The sequence below is a fragment of the Pleurodeles waltl genome, chromosome 11 (genome assembly GCF_031143425.1).
Source record: "Pleurodeles waltl isolate 20211129_DDA chromosome 11, aPleWal1.hap1.20221129, whole genome shotgun sequence".
NCBI classification, from domain to species: Eukaryota; Metazoa; Chordata; class Amphibia; order Caudata; family Salamandridae; genus Pleurodeles; species Pleurodeles waltl.
In genome coordinates this window covers 592707946-592726231 of record NC_090450.1, presented here as the reverse complement: position 1 = coordinate 592726231, position 18286 = coordinate 592707946, and the positions used below count along the sequence as shown (strand labels likewise).

General features: G+C 43.9%; 1 protein-coding gene across 1 annotated transcript in view; it reads left to right on the top strand.

Moving 5' to 3' along the window:
• The window catches only part of TET3 (tet methylcytosine dioxygenase 3), a 299530-nt gene that overhangs the window by 10531 nt on the left and 270713 nt on the right, over positions 1-18286 (top strand). Inside the window, exon 2 of the mRNA XM_069214102.1 lies at positions 11861-12629. Coding sequence (XP_069070203.1) covers positions 12312-12629 — 318 coding nt within the window. The 5' untranslated portion in view covers positions 11861-12311. The remainder of the gene's footprint in view (positions 1-11860; positions 12630-18286) is intronic.

Genomic DNA, 18286 nt, shown 5'->3' with positions numbered 1-18286 from the left:
AGTTTGTATATTGTTTCAGCTGCCAGCCTTACAACAATTAAAAGAAGTAATAAGAAAAATAGAAAATAATAAAACAATAAGAATTAAAAAGTGCATCATAAAAATGTGCAGTACAGTCAACTTGTAGCATTTCAACTGCATTCAGTCTCGATAAAACAATCGTCTAGGTAGTTAATACAAACAAAATTTGGCTAAAATACATGTACAATGGGATCAACTGGATGCAGTGACAGCACAGTGCATTAAGTACCCTACTCAGTTCATAGGCAACCAACCAATATACCCGTGTAGGCCCAAATTGTGTTACAGTGCATGTGCATAAATAACTTTAGAAAAATGACAATTTAGTCATCGATGCATGGCACTGCTCATAGCATAATACACATAGAACTGCTCAAATGGAAATGTGTGCCACAGGCTTATCTGGCATAATCATTTAACCTGCAAGTACAGTGCTGCAGACTCTGGATTCTCATGAGGGGATAAGACCAAGCTTGAGTGGCAGCTCCCTGACAGGACCATGCCACACATATATATGATGCTATGGAGTTGTGCACATTCATACCACCAGGCCTAGTGAAGAGCACCAGTGCTGCATTGATAAATTTTACCCCATAGGACTTGAAGAGGGGGAGTAGTTTTGTTAAACAAGATAAAATGGGTTAGGTTGTCTATTCTTCCAAAGCTGCAGTCACAGTGCTCAAGCCTGTGCGTGCAGATTAAGTAGTCCCTGGTTGGCAGGACACCCAGCCTGTATTTTATATACAGCATTCTCTTAAACTCAGGGTGTATCAGATCCAAATGACTAGTACAAAGTGGACCATAAGCGTTGTTGAAATAGTTGCATTATATTGATCTGGCCTATGTGTGAAGCATGCCCTTGACAACTTATATTTGCAGTATCGATTTTTGATCTGCTCATCTATATCCTACCTCACTTTTTAGGGTTCTGCCCACAAGGCCTCCAGCTGCAGTTCTCTTGAGACATTCTTAACATGCGACACTCATGAGCACCCCGACAGCAACCGCTCAAGTTGGCCTCTTCCAGGGTTCTCAGGTATACTGCTGCCTTAGGATTACGGACCAACCTTATCCAGTAGAGAACTGGCCTTAGGGCTACTGTTTCTGATATTGGTGTGAGGCCAAGTGTCGTGTAGTGTGTCATTAGGGAGGTTCGCTCTCAGACAGTTGTTTCCAACCACTTGTAATGGGCTAGTGTTAGCACACTCCCAGAGCTCTTCCCCATAGAGTGCTTCGGTCACTGCCTTTTGCGTATAGATTTGCAGGATAATACCTATACTTCTAGCTTCTGCCTTGTGTCTGAACACCACAGTTTCTATAACACACCACCAATCAGAGGCTTCCTTTTGAAGCCAGGGGACTGCCGCAAAACAATACTCTTTGTCTTACCACTATTGATTGTCATTGACTTTTTGTCACAGTAAACCACAAAGTGGTTGAGCAGCCTGTGGATTGCATTTTCTGTATGTGCCATCAATACGGCATCATCTGCAAACAATAGTATTGTAACCCTCCTTCCTGCTATGGTGGGTACATTGAGTGGTTCTTCTAGCAGATAATCTACTACATGATTCAAGAAGATGCTAAAAAGTAACGGCACCAGCGCACATCCTTGCCGGATGCCCTTTTCAACTGGGACGGGTTCCGTATGCTCACCTGGTCCATATCGGAATCTGGCTATGTTACCAGAGTGGAGTGCCAATATGGCCTTTACCAGGGTAGTATCTGCCCCTATGTCTATCAGTGATCTCCAAAGTTTGTCCCTATCAGGGCCCGGCACCTTGTGCCTGTTCATGGCGCTCAATGCTCCTTCCACTTCCAGGATCAGAATATCAATTGAACAAGCATCCAGAGACAGGGCTTCTTGCACCAATGGGCTATCTATTGAACCTGTAGGGTTAACTCTATATAAGCTACTGAAATGATGGACCCAGGTGGGTGGGCTGGTGTAGGTTTCTAAGATATTCAGCACCCCCTTCTCCACCCATGTTACAAGTTCCCAGAACCTTTTAGTATTTTTCTCAGTTGATGCCTCCCTCTGTTCTTCCTATAGTGCCTTCTGAAACAGAAATTTCTTGGTATTTAACAGGCACTTGTACTCACTCTTGTATTCTCTAAAACCCAGTTCACTCTGGCAGCTTAGTGATGCCACATCACGGCATACAAGACAATTATCTTCATGCTCACACAGTCCTTGTCATACCAGCCATTCCCTGCAATTCGCCTCCCACCATTTGAACTAGCTATCTTGGAAACAGCAGGCATAGACGAAAGGGCCTTCAGCTCGCTTACCATTCCATCATATGCAGCTAAAATCTTGCCATTATCATTGATCAGAATATTAATGAATAAAGCCCCATAGTTGATTGCTATACATTCGAGCTGCATGAGTTCAAGTAGGTACTTCTCTCTACTCCATCTTATTCTCCTCCTGCTATTGGATGGGATGATCATATCTCCCCTCAGATTGAGCAGTCACACAAGCACAACATCATGCATAGTACCTCAGACTTGTGATCATTCTCCATTTTTAACAGCCATATCACACACGCACTCACAGGCCTCAATATTGACAATTATTTTATCAATTAGTGATGAGCTTCTCCCACTGTCAAAGGTTGCCTTGGCAGTGCTGTCCGAGACAGTACGACCATTGACAAAATGCAGCTGGCTTCTTAGTTGATTTGAAACAGCTCATAGCTGTTTTGGGAATGCCTAAACTGTGGTCTTCCATCATGGTCTCACTATTGTTAATGGCATCAAAGGGTTGTGTGTTAAAATCTCCACAGATCGGTGTCAAATGCGTCCCTCTTTAGTCCTCCCTGATCAGAGTGCAATCAATCACATCCTCTGTGACACTTTCAATATTAATAATAAAATTCCTCCAGATCGCCTGGACCGCCAGAGATCACTCAGTGGAATGTACAAATTCACAACATCAACCCCCCCACCCTCGGGGCCTGCAAGCCAAAGCCTCACATGCTGCACACTGGAAGACGGAGATGGTGGCCCTACTTGATCTAACTTGCAGTTCAATTTGCATAATACCAATACTGAAAGCCCTCCAGAAGGCTGCCCCTTCTTTGAGCGGATAGCTGGGGATTTAATAACCAGGAACCCATTTACACAGATTTCATCAAGGGCCCAAGTTTCTTGGAAAAAACATATATCGTATTGGTCAATTAATTCTAGCCGGTCCTCGTCCTCTGTTATACTAGCCAGGCCTGCTATGTTTCATGAGAGGATATGCAAAATCTCGCCCCCAGCTTTGCCTAGTGTGATGGCTTTCGATGGAACTTTTGCAATTACGGTAGCAGCCTGGGAGGACGGCCCCTTCCTTAGTCTGACTCCCCTCTAGTGAGTGCTCTTGAGCCACTGGCCAATGCTGGTGCTATCCACAACCAGTCCTTAGAATCGTTCTAAGCCTCCTTCATACCAGAGTTTGAGATCCTGATTAACCTGCCGGTTCTGCATAGCAGCGCGCATGCTGCTTGTACTGCTCTTTTGAGGCTTCTTATTCTTGATTGAAATCTGGACAGGGTAAAACATCAACCCCCATAATATGAAAATCATCTATGTGGCTGATGACCAGTCTAGCAATACCAGGCAGCGTGAACTCTTCTTTAGTAGAAGAAAAAGAGGAGAGGTAAAACGAGTGGAGGGTTGGGCGTAGCTCCCTCCCAGTCCTGGCTGTGGTTGTTTGTTCTTCAATCTCACTGTCTTCATGTCGCCAGGCGAGAACACTCTTACCTCAGGAATTAGATCAAAAAGTGTTACAAATCTTGATTGATTTAAGGGATGCTCAGAGCCAGCGTCCAGAAAAAGATCAACAAATTCCAGACAGCAGTCAGCTATTTTTCGTTCGGATAAAATGCCAGTAGTACCAGGAGTAGGACCATTGTTTGCATTATAGTCTCCTGAGCTAACAAATATGGGAGCAATGGAATTAAGGCTGAGACGGTACTTAAGTTCTTTGGAGGTAAGCTGCCTGCTCTTAGGCTTGGCAGCACTTGCACCCTCCATGGGAGACACAGCACTGTGTGGTTCAATTACCGTGACTGGCCGCAGCGTCTTAACCGCTCTTTCCCTTGTACCACTTTTCTTCTTAGGTTTTCTTATACTTTTAGGTAGTACTGGATGCACTTCCCTCCATTCAAGTTTTGAGCTTTGGTCGCCCTCCCGTTGTAGCGGTAGATCAATCTCAAGGCGCCCGTGTCGTTTGTGTTGCTTGCATCATTTGAATCTCTAACAGGATTGTAGTGGGCAGAATCACAAGCAGCCACAGTCTCCACTGTAACTGCGCTTTCTTGGCTATCACTTAGGACCAGTTCATTATTAGTGTGTCCCTTGGGGTTGGAGAGCAGCCATTTCAAAGAATACATTAGGAAACTTGGATTGCTCCTCGTATTTTTCTTTGATTTACCCTTCGTCCTGCTGTTCAGAAATCCCACAGCATTGCTTGTACTGTCAGCGCTGTGTTCCATTGCAGTGTTTCCAAATTTACACAGTACTTTTCTTTGGTGCCCAGGTGCATCTGCCTCTGGCTTGCTCTTACTGTCATTCACAGCACATATAGATTTACCAGTGGTGGCAGAGTTGCCGTCTTGGTGCTTGGTGGCGGTCTGACGTTGGTCCTGGATTGAACCAGCCCCGATGCCCCCATTACTTGTCTCTTCCGTCGTTGGGGGGGGACTTTATCGCCCATCTACAATTATGGCCAGCTTGACAGGTATCCATCAATGCATTGGTTTGAGTTTCAGAGGTCGTTTTTTGCTAGGCTTCTGGGCCCATTATGGATGTCTGTCAGAGAGGCTGCATCAAGGTTTCTTCCATCTGGGACTAAGGCACAAAGTATCATAGTTGGCAATGATTCTGTATGTTCAGTCCCACCTAATGACTTCTCCAGGAGCAAGCGTATTGATGACACAACTCTGTTTAGGGCAATCATAGCTTCTGAGATTACAAAACCTTGCGGTTCTCCATGTTAGGGGAGATATTCCCAGCATGCTGGCTCACTGGGATACTCTGCAGCATTAAATCATCATAGTAGAGTCCTCTGCTGGAGGTGCTGCTGCTTTGTGCAGGGTTATCAGGGGCAGCCTCAGCCTTAGCCTTCCCAGTATTGTTGAAGGTAGTAGGACCATCCAAAGGCTCAGCCTGCTTTGCGCTGGCACTACTATGAATTATTGTGCTGAAGGGTACACCAGGGAGGGTATAATCAAGAAACATTAAGGAGCCGTCACTCAGATAATCACTTCTTGGGCTATTGCCCCCCTGGTAGCCGCTTGGTACTACAAGGTCTTGATTTGCACAACCCTGAATCAGGTTCGAGGGGAGGTATCCGTTTCACTGACTTTTAGTAATGTCCTCTCATTCCCTTGTTACTGTTCTGGAACTTTGGTGATCTTTGGGTTTAGTATATGTCCTTGATTAGGCTAGGTCTTGCTCTTGTGCCAAGACTATTTGATCGACTTGAATGACTGTGGTATCTGCAGCAGTTTCCATTTTCTGAGCAGGTACGTCCAGGCTCTCTTCATCAATTATACCTAAACTATGATGAGCTGGTCCATTTTTAGGTAGTGCTGTACCTGCCGTGCCCAAAGACTCTGCCATTGCGCTGGAACAGAAAACCCCCAGTATCGCTGCATCATTCTCGGGCTTCTTCAGACTAGATGCTGGCCCGGTAGATGACATAAGGGTCTCTTTTTCAATCCTCTGCTAAAAATTAGTTATGAATCTGAGGCTGGTCTGGGAGCAGGTTTATTCCCAGTACCAGCGTTACTAGTGTGCAGTGAAGTGGCGGGAGAAGAAAAAGGAAACCCTGTGGGATCAAGTCTGCGCTGAGGGCCAGACATCCCCACCCCCATGGTGTTTCTAGTTTCCTTCTGTCCAGGCCCCTTCCATTAGGGTATGACACAAGCAGTTTGTTTTATACTTCAAGCAAACGCCTCAGATATCCCTGCATCCTATTGTTGCGCCTGTTCGTCAGGGTCATAGTCTCGCAATGCAGAGCCCTTGTTATTGCCCAACTGATCAATTGTCCAGTTGCTATGGTTGGGCTAGCGCTGTTAGCACTGCTTGACTACCCAAACACTGCTAGACGGAACACTTGCAGTCGTGGGGGCGGGGCGGGAAGCAGCATGAGCACGCTACAGCAGCGTTACTAGTCTGTCTCATTCACAGACATGGACCAGTAGACTGCTCCTCCTCGACTGCTACTGTTAGCAAGGAACAGCACCATCACCCAACGGTTGGCAGTCAAGCATCAGGCTTTCAACCACAGGCGATTTATAATAATATTTTTATTGAAATAATAGAGCAATAAAGTAATAGAGGATATACCTTTTTAGCTCCAGCGGCTTCACCTTCCAATTAGCTACAGTGTGCAATATGCCTTCTCCCTGATTCTCATACCAGCAGCACCCAACAAAGCTGTGGAAGGGGAGCACACGAGTGAAGCAAGCTGCACCAGGACCTTCCATGGCTGCATCTGCGCCACTCTGGCTCCACCCTGGGGTTACAGTTTTAACACTGTTGCCACGCTCACCTTTGGTTGCTCAGAACAAGGAGCTCAAGTTGGCTTGAACAGAGTCTCTCTTGCGGCTTGAGTTCACTGTAGTGGGTAAAAGACTGCTTAGTTGGTCTGTTTAAAGCCTGCTGCTTTTAAGATTTGCAAGATTGCAGGGTTGTCTATGGATACGTAGTATTCCGAGGCTAGGGAAGCGAACCGGGCCGAATATAGTCAGCTGGAAAGGCAGGGCAGAACTTGGTGACGGGAGCTCTGGAGGACAGATTGCACACTAGCTTGCTTACTCATTTGTTAAAAGAGCAGGCCCAAGAGGTTAAACAGTGTTTTAAGCTATGGGAAAAAGCTGCTGTGCTCTCATGCGGTGGAAGCTGCTATGGGCAAAGTTGGGCCGAAACAGGAAAGTGACGTGCAAGGCAGGGAGACCTGAAGGCCAGGAGGCAGAGAGGAAGCAGCCTTGCACCCATTCTCAGTATCTTCACTGGACTCCATCAACAGTAACTGTGGTCTCCAGTGGCAACAGCAGCTGTAGGCATGGATGCTGCAGCGTGCGAGACCTGTCACCCAAACGTTCGGCTTCTTGCAGCGTGCCTTTATGGGCTCCCAGGCTGCAGAGTATGCGGACTTATGAGCTTGCTTGTTACGTGTTACAACAGGCTGCTGCAGCTACTGGCAGTATCAGTGTCCATCTGATGGTATCTAGCCCAAAGCTGGTAGACTGTAGCTGGGCTGGAGGCTACGGGGCTGCAACTGCATCATTAGACCGCTACCCAACTCTGCTAAACCTCTCGCGGACCTGGAACCACTCACTGCTGAACCGGAACCACTGCATCCCTCAAACATTCTTGTTGAAAATTAGACCAGATATTTTGAGTAAAATTTATTGGACAAGTGATCTTGGCCCAACACCAATTCTTCCATCCTCTACGAAGAGCCTCGAGGTTTTGATAGATGGAAACTTCACATTAAATCACCAGGTCCACATAATCTAAACGCCCTTTTCTACTAAAAACCTTGAGAAAAGTCGAGGAGAGCAAATTAATAGTGAACTCGGTAATTATTCTGAGCCTTAAATAATCAAATTCTGTCTGGGCAGGATTCCCTAATACTGTCCTGCACAAACTTTATGTAATGCAAAATGAAGCTGCAAGGTTTATTTTTCTCCTTCCTCAACAAACTCATGTTACACCGACACTAAGAGAACTACACTGAATTCTCATAAAGCAGAGCATTCATTTTAAGGTATCTTGCATAGTGTTTAAAAGCTTGAATAAGACTGCTCCAGTTTTTTGGTGGAGAGAATTAAGAAATACATACCTTCCTGTGATCTAAAGAGACAAACTGTCTTGTTGGCCCAAAATTTTGTAAACGTAGAGCCGGGGCCATAGTTTCTCTGTGGTTACTCCCTCCACCTGGAATGCCCTTCCAGATAAAATTCGGGAGACGAAACAGCTGAAAACCTGGCTATTTAAACAGGCATACTACAAGTAATATGGGTTTATGCTCCCTGTCGATGCAATATCTGTAAAAGCTCAAAAAAAACCATGGACACTGTGTGCTCTGTAAATAATAACAGCGATTCTTAACCCTTTGACTTTTGTAGGCCACCCCTGAATGATTACTGCAATCAGGTGCCACCCCCCTCTTCCGCCCCCCGACTACTGAGTCATTACTGGAATCAGGTGAGCCTCAGTCTAAGCAATTCTCTGATGTGAACCTCAAAACAATACACAAAAATACAAAAACAATTATACATGAAACAAATGCTCAAATATTGAAATATTTTGTTTAATTCAGATATACCAAACGCTTTCAAATTGTCTATTTTGTTTGTGTGTAGTTTTTAAATTTCAATATATTCATTTTAATTTTATTCAGAGACCCCTGAGGAAGTCTTGCAGACTCCCCGGGGGTCCTTGAACCACTGACAAAATATATAAAGACTAGTAAGTTTCTGGATATTGTTTCGCAAGAACCTGGTAATGGAGAAACTATAGTCTGTCAAGTTGAGATAGGGCGTGCCAAGGGTCCCCAGTGTGGAATATGAGCCAAATGATGGTAAAGCCTTAAAGAAGAACTAAAGTTTTGAAGGTATGCTGTTGCGTCTGACCATGCCGGACTTAGAAGACCAACTGAGAATAAATGTCTTGAGGATGTTATAGTTATTGAAATACCAGGGGAGATGTAGCAGACATTTTAAGGGCTTTCTGAATGGGACAGTGATTTTGCAGTTTCAAATGTAGTGTTCGGGAGTTCCACAGTAAGAAGCCCTGGACACAAAAAAATGTACCCTCCAATATCTGCTCTACCTAACTGGCTGTCAGTAAACTTAATCAGCATACCTGAGGCTTGTGACCAATAGGTAAGTGTCCTAGTTCAATTAGGTAGTTCAGTTATCGACTATGAAACACCTTATGTACGAATCATAGAGTTTGAAATTGGATTACATTGCAGTAGGTATTGTGCTGTTGTTGTTTTACAAAGAGACATTAGGGAGGTCAGGGTATAAACTGTTGTAGTAATCCATGCAGGATATAACCACGTGGAGGATTAGAGTGATTTTCTGAAAGCAAAGGCAGACCCTTTTTAAGCAGACACGATACCCTTCTGTTTAGGAGCATGCATTTAATTTGAGGGTTAGATGATATATCCCTTTTAGAGTAATTCCAAGTTGTGCGCTCAGTCCACTGGCATCGGAGGAGAACTCCATTCCGGCGGCCAAGATAAAGGGAAGGGTCTTGTGTTGACCGGGTCAAGAAGCAGTGTTTACGTTTTTTCACCATTGAAGTGTTGCTTATTTATTGTGAATATAAGAGGGACACATGAAAAGCAGAGAGACAAGTTGTGGAGGTGCGGGGTTCATCATCGGACTTGTGGTGGAACTGTGTGTCCTTCACATAATTGGGATAACAATATTGTTGAAATCAAAGGTATTGAAGGGCTTTCAGGTACATGATGAATAGTGGTGGTGACAAGGTAAAGCACTGAGACGTTTGATCTTTGGCTATTGTGGATCTAACTTGATGTGACCTGAGCGCTTTATTTAAATAATAATGCAACCCATGTCAAAGCAGTTCATCGGATGTCGGTTGAAGTGGGCACTGCGAAGGGGTGAACCTGATCACGGGAGTCGATCAGTACTTCACTGATCTTTAGAAGGATGAACACTGCAATGATGGGGTCTAAAGCCCAATTTAAAGTCATTTAGGAGGCTATTTGTCTTAAGGTGGGGAGACAATAGGTAGATGACCTCTTTTTAAGTGTCTTGCTATACAAGATAGGCCAGAGATGGACCTTTTAGCAGGAAGGGCTCTTTGGGTCCATGTTGGGCTTCTTTAGGATAGGTGTGATGATTGCACATTTGGAGATCTGAGGGATGACTTTAGTGGAGTGTGAAGAATTGACTAGCTGGTGTTGTGAGGCCCAGGTTGATGCCTGTGGCACTGCAGCTAGCTCAAGAAAGTGAGGATTTCTTGCATGAGGTCAGCATACTACTAATGTGAGCTAGTTTTATCGGCTAGAGATTTTTTTTTCTTTAGATTGCTAACTGTAATTTAGTGAGTTTACAAAATGCTTAGTGAGGCAGATCAAAAAATATATGTAAATTATGTTTACATTTCGGCCAGTCTATCCTTAGCGGTACCAGTCAGAGGCATGACACTTATGTCGGCTTTCTGAGCTGAGCTCCTCTTTGAAAGCCCGAATGTACAAACATATCATGCAGTACGGAAGTGTCCACAACATGTCCTAGTAAGATGGGGTAAGACTATATGTGGAATTGAGTTTCACCCATTACCATAATTATTAATAGGCGAATCCTTCTGCTTGCGCCTCTACTCCTTCATCTTCTTGCACTTAGACTACACTAGTAAGCACTGAAGAGCAAGTGGGACCCGGCAATACTTCCCCTTGTATTTGCATGATCTCTCGATTTCAGAAGTGGACTTTTACCTTTTTACTAGGGAGCCTTTGAAGGCAGTTTTTAAATAGAAATGTTGGAACGTTCTTTGAGGGAAACGGAGCAACACATGATACGGCACAGCATTTATCTGCTCTCAAGAAACAAAGCAGCTAAAGGCAGTCTTAATTACTTAATTTAGTCTTTGTGAAGAAGCTAAGCGTTTTCCCTGTGCATATGCAGATTTCGGTCGTGCTTGGGCATTCACCACAGGGTAAGTTGAGATGACAGCACGGCCCTGGGCTTAAAGCCACTTGAATAGTTCTCTCTGTTGGATGTAGTACTCCAGCCTCCTACACCCACGCCAAGATATGATTCCAGCGCCATTACTGAGGGTCCTGGTGGGCAGGAGTACGGCCTAATGGGCTACTAAAGCAGGAGAAGCAGGGCCACTGGAATTATGCGGCACGAGAGGGCCAAATTATGCAGCAGGGTTTAGTAAATTATGCAGCAGGCAAAGGCAAATTATGCGGCCTAATGCGGCACAACTTGTAATAATATTACTTCATTATTTCAACATTTTTAAACTTGATAACACTGTCTGGGCATTGTTTGCACCTCGTTAGTACCATTTTTAATAACCAAATGTAGCAATAAGCAACAAAAAGTGGACCAGTCCAGTTTTGCAAAGAGCCTTTCACTGCGTGGAAACACATACCTCTGCACTTTTAGTAACTTTTGAACCATTCAAGCTAGAAACAATGTTTTTGTTAAAAATGCGGTTGATGAAGGATTATGTGGCAAATGCGCCAAATCTATAATTATGCGAAAATATAGCCGCCGCTGCGCAATCGCATAATTCCAGTGGCCCTGAGGAACGAACAGGAAGGGGTAGGTGCTGTGTACACCATGAAGGGACGCCTTAAAGACGGCATAATGGTTCAAGTTGGAAGAAGAAATAAAGGAGATTCTCCTAACCTCATCACTTTTGTCCTTGCTTCCAGTTCCATGTTTTGGCTTGACATCTATGCAGATGGTCCTATCAATTCGATCCACTTATGGTATAATGTGTGCCATTTAGTCACGTAGTTTTTTTCCGTGGCAAGATAGTATTTAATGGGCGAACGCCCATAGAACATGCACAGTTCTAAATTGGAGGGGGTCATTCAAATGTTATCTTCTAATCCTGATACAGGCAGAATCGTTTTATACCCTCCAATCGGAACACCTGAGAGGTCATTTGCATGTAATACCTCGTCCGGCGTAGTAAACGCTATATAAATGCAATTATGTTTTGGGGATTTTTTTAACCACTGTGATCATCTTGGTGGACTCTAATTTATTTCTGTGAAAAATGTTTAATTACTTCAGTAAAAAACGCACGTATTGACAGGGCTTTCATTTTTTTCTTCTAGGTAATCTTTCTTTGGCTGGTACTGATATCGCCCTAGCCATGGTGGGGAAGGACCAGCGCTGTGTTTTAACAGAGCTTCAGACCAAACATGGGGACGAGGAAAGACATCTCATTCATAATGTTTGACATAATGGAAGTTGCTTGGTTTCTTGGGACAAGAGAGTCCGAGGAAAGGAAGAAAAATGCCAAGTGGAGAGAGATACTGAATTGTGAAACGAGATGAGGGGGGGCAATGGTGCATGCTCCAACACATGAAAGATATGCGTAAATTTATCAAGTTGACCAAATTTTAAATTTCTTTTTATCCTAAATATATTTTTAAATGGCACAAGAGCCCCAATCGAAACACTAAAGTGCCCATTGCTATCTTGCTTCTGACATTGAGTTTAATGCTATTCAGCGTTCTCCTTAGATAGCTTTTTCTCACAAGTACACCCTTTGCTGACACGATCATGGAAACCATCCAATTGCCAATGCATATTAATGAAACCGCGCAGGAACTGTATGACATTTGTGGAGATAAAAACATGCTGGAGGGCTTTGTAGACACATTGGTAATGGAAGAAAAGGGTGGTGCTCGCAAAAGTAAAGAGACGGTGGGTCAGACCCGCAAAAAACGGAAACGCTGTGGACTATGTACCCCGTGTATGAGGAAAGAAGCCTGCGGATCATGTTATAATTGTATTAATCGAAGAACTAGTCACCAAATCTGCAAACTAAGAAAATGTGAAAGGCTCAAAAAGAAATCTGGAACCCTTAACGAGTCGGAGGTAAGACGTTTTATTGATTAGCCCTTTTTCAGACTTCCGTTTTACTTTATAATGCTTAAATGTCTCAAAGGTGCAAAAATGAAATGTGTAAGACTTTTTTTTTTTTCCTCTTCTGTAGCTTGGATTAGTGTTGAATTTAATGTGTGAGCTAATCGTTAGTGGTCTCTATGTTGGAGACCGCAGCCTTTCCTGGCGACCAATGATTCAATTTAAGGAGGAAAAAATGCAATAGTAGGCCCAATCTTGTAAAGTCTTGTACAATATCCTTTTTTGCCATCATTGGTTTCAACAGGAGGGGCAGTCTTTGTCAGATTGATGCCCATCGCGTTGGTTCTATTACAATTTTGACTCCCATAAATTCAGATTACGTTTTTTTGTGGATTACTGGTTTCAGTTTACTTTTATATTGTCTTCTTATGTGGTCTTTTTATGTTGCTTATACATTTATTTTTACGTTTTAATTTGTGGGTTTTTCTTAGCCTTTTACTATTTGTTAATATTTAGTATTAAATGTAATGTTTTTGTGTATTAAACCTATACTTTTGGTGTTACCCTTTCCATATATTAACATAATCCGAATACTCCACATATACACTTGAAAAATAGGACATTTTGAATCTGAAATAATTATAGTGCAAAATTATGAATCTGAACGTTTGTGGGTGGATAATAACAGGTTGCCTTAAGTGCAGTGGATTGCATTTTGCCAAGTGGCTCAGTCCCTGGGGGGGTTCACCCTGGTTTAGCATTTGTTGTACAGTACTGTGTGCCGTACTGCACACAAAGAAGGGAGTCCGTGCCCCTGAGTATAAAAAGTGGCTGTCCATGGAAGTATGGCCTTGTGTTGGTGTGCACCTGCCGCTGGCTCTTCCAGCACATGGCTTCCCTGGTCATTTTGTTTGATATCCATTCTTGGAGAGCTGAGATGGTGACATACATCTCCGCCCCTCAGCAGAGGCGCCATGTTGCTGTTTCCATCTTTCTGGAACCAAACCTGAAGGGCAGGGTCGCAGATGAAGAGCAGGTTGGGAACTGCAAGAAATTTAGTGTGGACAGACTGGTTAGAGTCAAAGGATGAGAAGAGAACAGGACACATGAGGCGGAAGGGAGTACTCTTAGCATTTTGGAACTATGTGGGATGGTCGTTGTGATTGTAGATGTGGGCTTGAAGTGCTGGGAAGCCAGGAAGGAACACCCCAATTGGAGTATGCAGGTGAGCGCTCTCGGCCCCACCAGCTTCCGAAGAAGCTCTTGAGGACACTGCTGGCAGAAGAATTGCTGAGTTGACCCAATACAGTGGTTGAAGCAGAGGGAGTGTTCGGTGTCACGTGAAGGGGTTCAAACTGCAAGACCTCCACTCCAGCTTCACCTTCTGAATCCGTGTGGCTATCGGCACCAGGGGATGTCTCTGAGGCACCTCTGCTGCCGAGCACAACTCTAAGGTTTTCATACTGCATTTACCTTTCCTGTGCAGGAGTGCTTGTCTCCAGCATTATCGTTTGTGCCGCTCCTTGGAGGGCCCTTCTGCACAATGCCTTTGGTGGCTGGACATAGGTCTCCTTTGCCTATTGATATCCTGGAATCAGACGCTGATAGTAAATTGGCAGAATGCCATCACTTACATTGCTTGACAACTCCCACAACAAATAGCAGAGAGTGGCTGACCCCAAACTTCTCTAGGATATGTACAATTATTTATGTATTTGTTAATTTTTGTGGTTAGTGTGGCTAGCAGACAGTTAAAGCTGTTAGATCCAGATTTAAAATATTGGTATTTCGGTATATGATGGAAGGTCTGTTTTATTTGCTAAGAAAACATCTTGCCTTGGGTGTTATTGCATTTTTTTTGTAAAGGTGGAGCATTCGCACAAGGAGTTAAAATGCAAAATGGATGCAAAAAAGCATGTGTCATTTCACCCGTTTTGTTCAGCGTTTGCCTACTCGATTTTCCTAAGTGCTTATCTTAGTCATGCTTACATCCTCGCCTCCTCAAAGCGCGTCAGAATCATGTTATCATGTAAGATACGGATGATCTGGCAGTTTTAGTGAATACCGTGAAAAGAACAAATATATTCACTTAAGATATTTATGAAGTGCTCTGTTACTCTTAGGGATGCTGGCGCTAAAAGAAAATCCGAAGGTGGTCTTAATGATGAGGTGATAATATTTAGAAGAGAGAGGGGTTTAAAGCAACTTTCTGAACCTGTTCAATTCATTTTGCTTTGTCAAAGAATGTTGGAAGATAATTACGAAGCATAGCAACCCGATAGAACCTATTCCCCACCCCTCTACCTTGATTTCTTGACCTTGGGAATCTGTAGCAACTGAGTCACTGAGGAGTGAATACTGTGTGATTAGCTCTTTGAAGCCAGAGCCATAATCATGAAGTGATTTGAAGAATATTCGTAGGCTTTTAAAAATAATAAGTTTCTTAAAATGAGGCCAATACAGGATCTGAATACGGCTGGCTATTGGGGAATGGCACTGCAAATGTAGAAGTCGTGCAACACAGTATTGAATTATTTAAAGGTGTATTAATTGGTAGGCTTGCAGGCCTGGGTAGAGGGAATTGCGTAGTCCAGCCTGTATTCAATGAGCGCGTGAATGATTGGAAAACGTGCTGATTTAGGAGTGAAAGGCAACAGGTTTTAAAAAAAAAAAAAAAAAAAAAAAAAATTCAGCTGATGCAAACAGACAACTACTTTTCTCACTATGTGGTGAAAAGGTTCTGTAAAGTCTTCTATAATGACCCCAAGATTTCTCATCCTCTGTGCTGGAGTGGGGTGTACTGGAGTGGGGCATTGTCCTAATTTGGTGGGATCACCAACTCAAGTACGATCAACATGAGGATCTGTCTAAAGTGAGGGCTTCTTTCTTGTCTGAATTAAGATAGAGGCACTGTGCAGCCATCTGTCACTGCCTTTGTACATTCACAAAGTTAGAGCCAGCCACATCAAACGTGCTATTCTTCTCAAACACGGGCAGTTGTATATGTTTTAAATGTATAAGCACCAAATGTTGCCTTTAAACCTATCTGGCTCAAATACTATATAAATATGCTAAAATGTTTTGTTTAGCCATTTTCTGATTTGGGCGGGACATATGAAAATGGAATGTAATAATGCAATCAAAGTAAAAAAAATAATGTGCTATTTAGATGTAATTATGTATATAGTGGCCTCTTGGTTTCCCTGTTAACTAAGGCCTATGAGGGGAAGGTTGCCCCATTAGTCTTGTATATCCTTCCAGTAATGGCTCTTGAAACATGGGTTGGTTTTATTTTGATTTGAGGATAAAAGATTAAAGTGGATCGTGCAGCTATCCAAAAGTACCATAATGCAGGCACTCAAGCTACAGCTTAGTTTGCACTTGCTAAACGAACAAGCAGAGGGAGTAGCGCTTAAGAAGTTGGTAAATATATTTAAAGCAATGAATGGATCTATTGAAGGTGAATGTAGGAAGGGATTTATGGCAATCCACATGGGACAGCTTTTTGAAAATTTATGGACCGCCTATGAATAATATCAAATTGTTGGTAGTAGTATTACTCCTGGGTTGTTAGATAAGGTTTTCATTAGGAATTAGCCATACGATACTAGTGCAATATCTGCCCTATGATAAGAGGTAAAGCTCAGTGAGAAAATTAGTGAAGCTGAGCCTGATGTTAGACCATATTTACTTTTTGGTACTTGCATCTGACGCAAGATCCTGTTTTTGAAGTTTACATTAGGACCACAGTGCTTAAAAATTAACATGGAATTGCAGGGCAATGGGAAGGTATTTTTGTGAATAAAGTATGGACTTTACAAAATAAATATTAAATATTGATCTGTCAGTTGTTTTTAGTGCAGCCATATGTATAACTTAATGATGAAGGGATATAAAGGTTTTCAAAGGTCATGAAGTTATTGTACGTACGTAGAGGGTGTTGCCGTAGTCCAGTCGGCTGGTGATTAGGGCCTGTGTCGCGGTGCATCTTGTGTGTAGGGTAGCCACTTGAAGATCTTATGTAACATGTGCAAAGTGAGGAAGCAGGCGTAGGAGGCAGCTTGATCTGTGATTTCATGGTGAGCTTGTTGTCCATGATAAGATTTTTGGCTTGGTCGGTGGGAGTGGGTGCGGGTCCTAGGTCTGACGGCCACCAGGAGTGGTTCCGTGTGTTGCTGCTATTGCCAAAGTTTAGTACTTCTGCCTTGTCTGTGTTCAGCTGCAGGCAATTTTTCTTCATCCAGTCAGTGACGCTTGTCATTCATCTGTCCAAGTTGGTTCTGGTGGTTGTTAGTAAGTGAGAGAATGAGTTGGGTTTTGTCTGGGGAGAATATTATGTTGAGACCATGGGATCCAACGCTGTTGGTCAGCAAGGTCATGTATGCATTAAAGAATGTGGGGCTGAGCCCAGGGAGACACTGCAGGTGAAAGATGGGAGGTGGATCCTCTGGGTTCTTCCAGTGAGGAAGAAGGGGATTCATCTGAGCACATCCCCTTGGATGCCAATGTGGTGGATTGTTTTGATCAGTATTTAGTGAGATACGGTGTTGAAGGCTCCCTAGAGTTCGAGCAGGATCACAGCTGCTGTTTCTCCTCAGTCGAGGAGGGTTCCGATGTTGTCGGTGGCTTCGATCAGGGCAGTTTCGGTGCTGTGATTGCTGCGGAAGGCAGATTGGGAGGCATCAAGTAACTGGTTCAACTCCAGGTATGTCATGAGTTGTTTGGTTATGATCTTTTCTAGTACCTTTGCTGGTAATTGGAGCAGGGCGATTGGGTGGTAGTTATTGGGTTTGTTGGGGTCAGAGGAGGGTTTTTTAAGTAGTGGTCTGACTTGGGCGTGTTTCCAGAAGTCAGGAAGTGTTGGGGTGGTGATAGAGGTGTTAAGCAGGGTAGTGAGTTCCTGGTCGATCCTTTGGTTTGCAAGGTTGAAGATGTGGTGCAGGCATGGGTCTGTAGGAGGCCCCGAGTGGGTGGATTTCATGGTAGAGGTGATGTCCTGGGTGGAGAGGATGTTCCATGAGGTCAGTGTGTGGCTGTGTTGGTTACAGTGGTGGCGTATCTGTCAAGGAGGTCCATAGGTGTGGGTTGCGGTTTAAAGTTTCTGTATAAGGTTGTGATCTTGTTGTGAAAGAAGTGGGTGAGGTTGTCGCACACCTCCTGTGGGAGTGTGATGTAGTTTTCACTGGCAGCCGGGTTGGAGAATTCCTTAACAATGTTAAAGGGTCCCTTAGTGTCATTGGTGCTGGTTTTGATGTGTGCGGCAAGGGCTGTCTTTGTTGCCCTCGGCAGGCGGTGGTAGAGGTTGAGGGAGGTCTTGAATGCTGCTCTGTCAGAGTTGTCTTTGCTGATGCGCCATCTCGTTTCCAGTTGTTTGCTGCCTCTTTTTGCTGTTTTGAGGTCTTGGGTGTACCAGCCAGCCTTTTTGGAAGATTTTCTCTGGATGTTGTCCTTATGGGGGATGATGCTGTTGGCGATCCAGGCGTTGAAGTTTTTCACTCCCTGTTCGAGGTTGATGGCGGTAGCGGGGCTGGAGATGTTGAGGGCGTCTGACCAGATGGTTTCTGAGATTTTGTTCCACCTCCGCTGGGAGCTGCTGGTCAGCTTAGGGGTGGCGGTGCGCTGGCTGGAGATGCTGAAGTAGACGATGGAGTGATCAATCCATTTGAGTT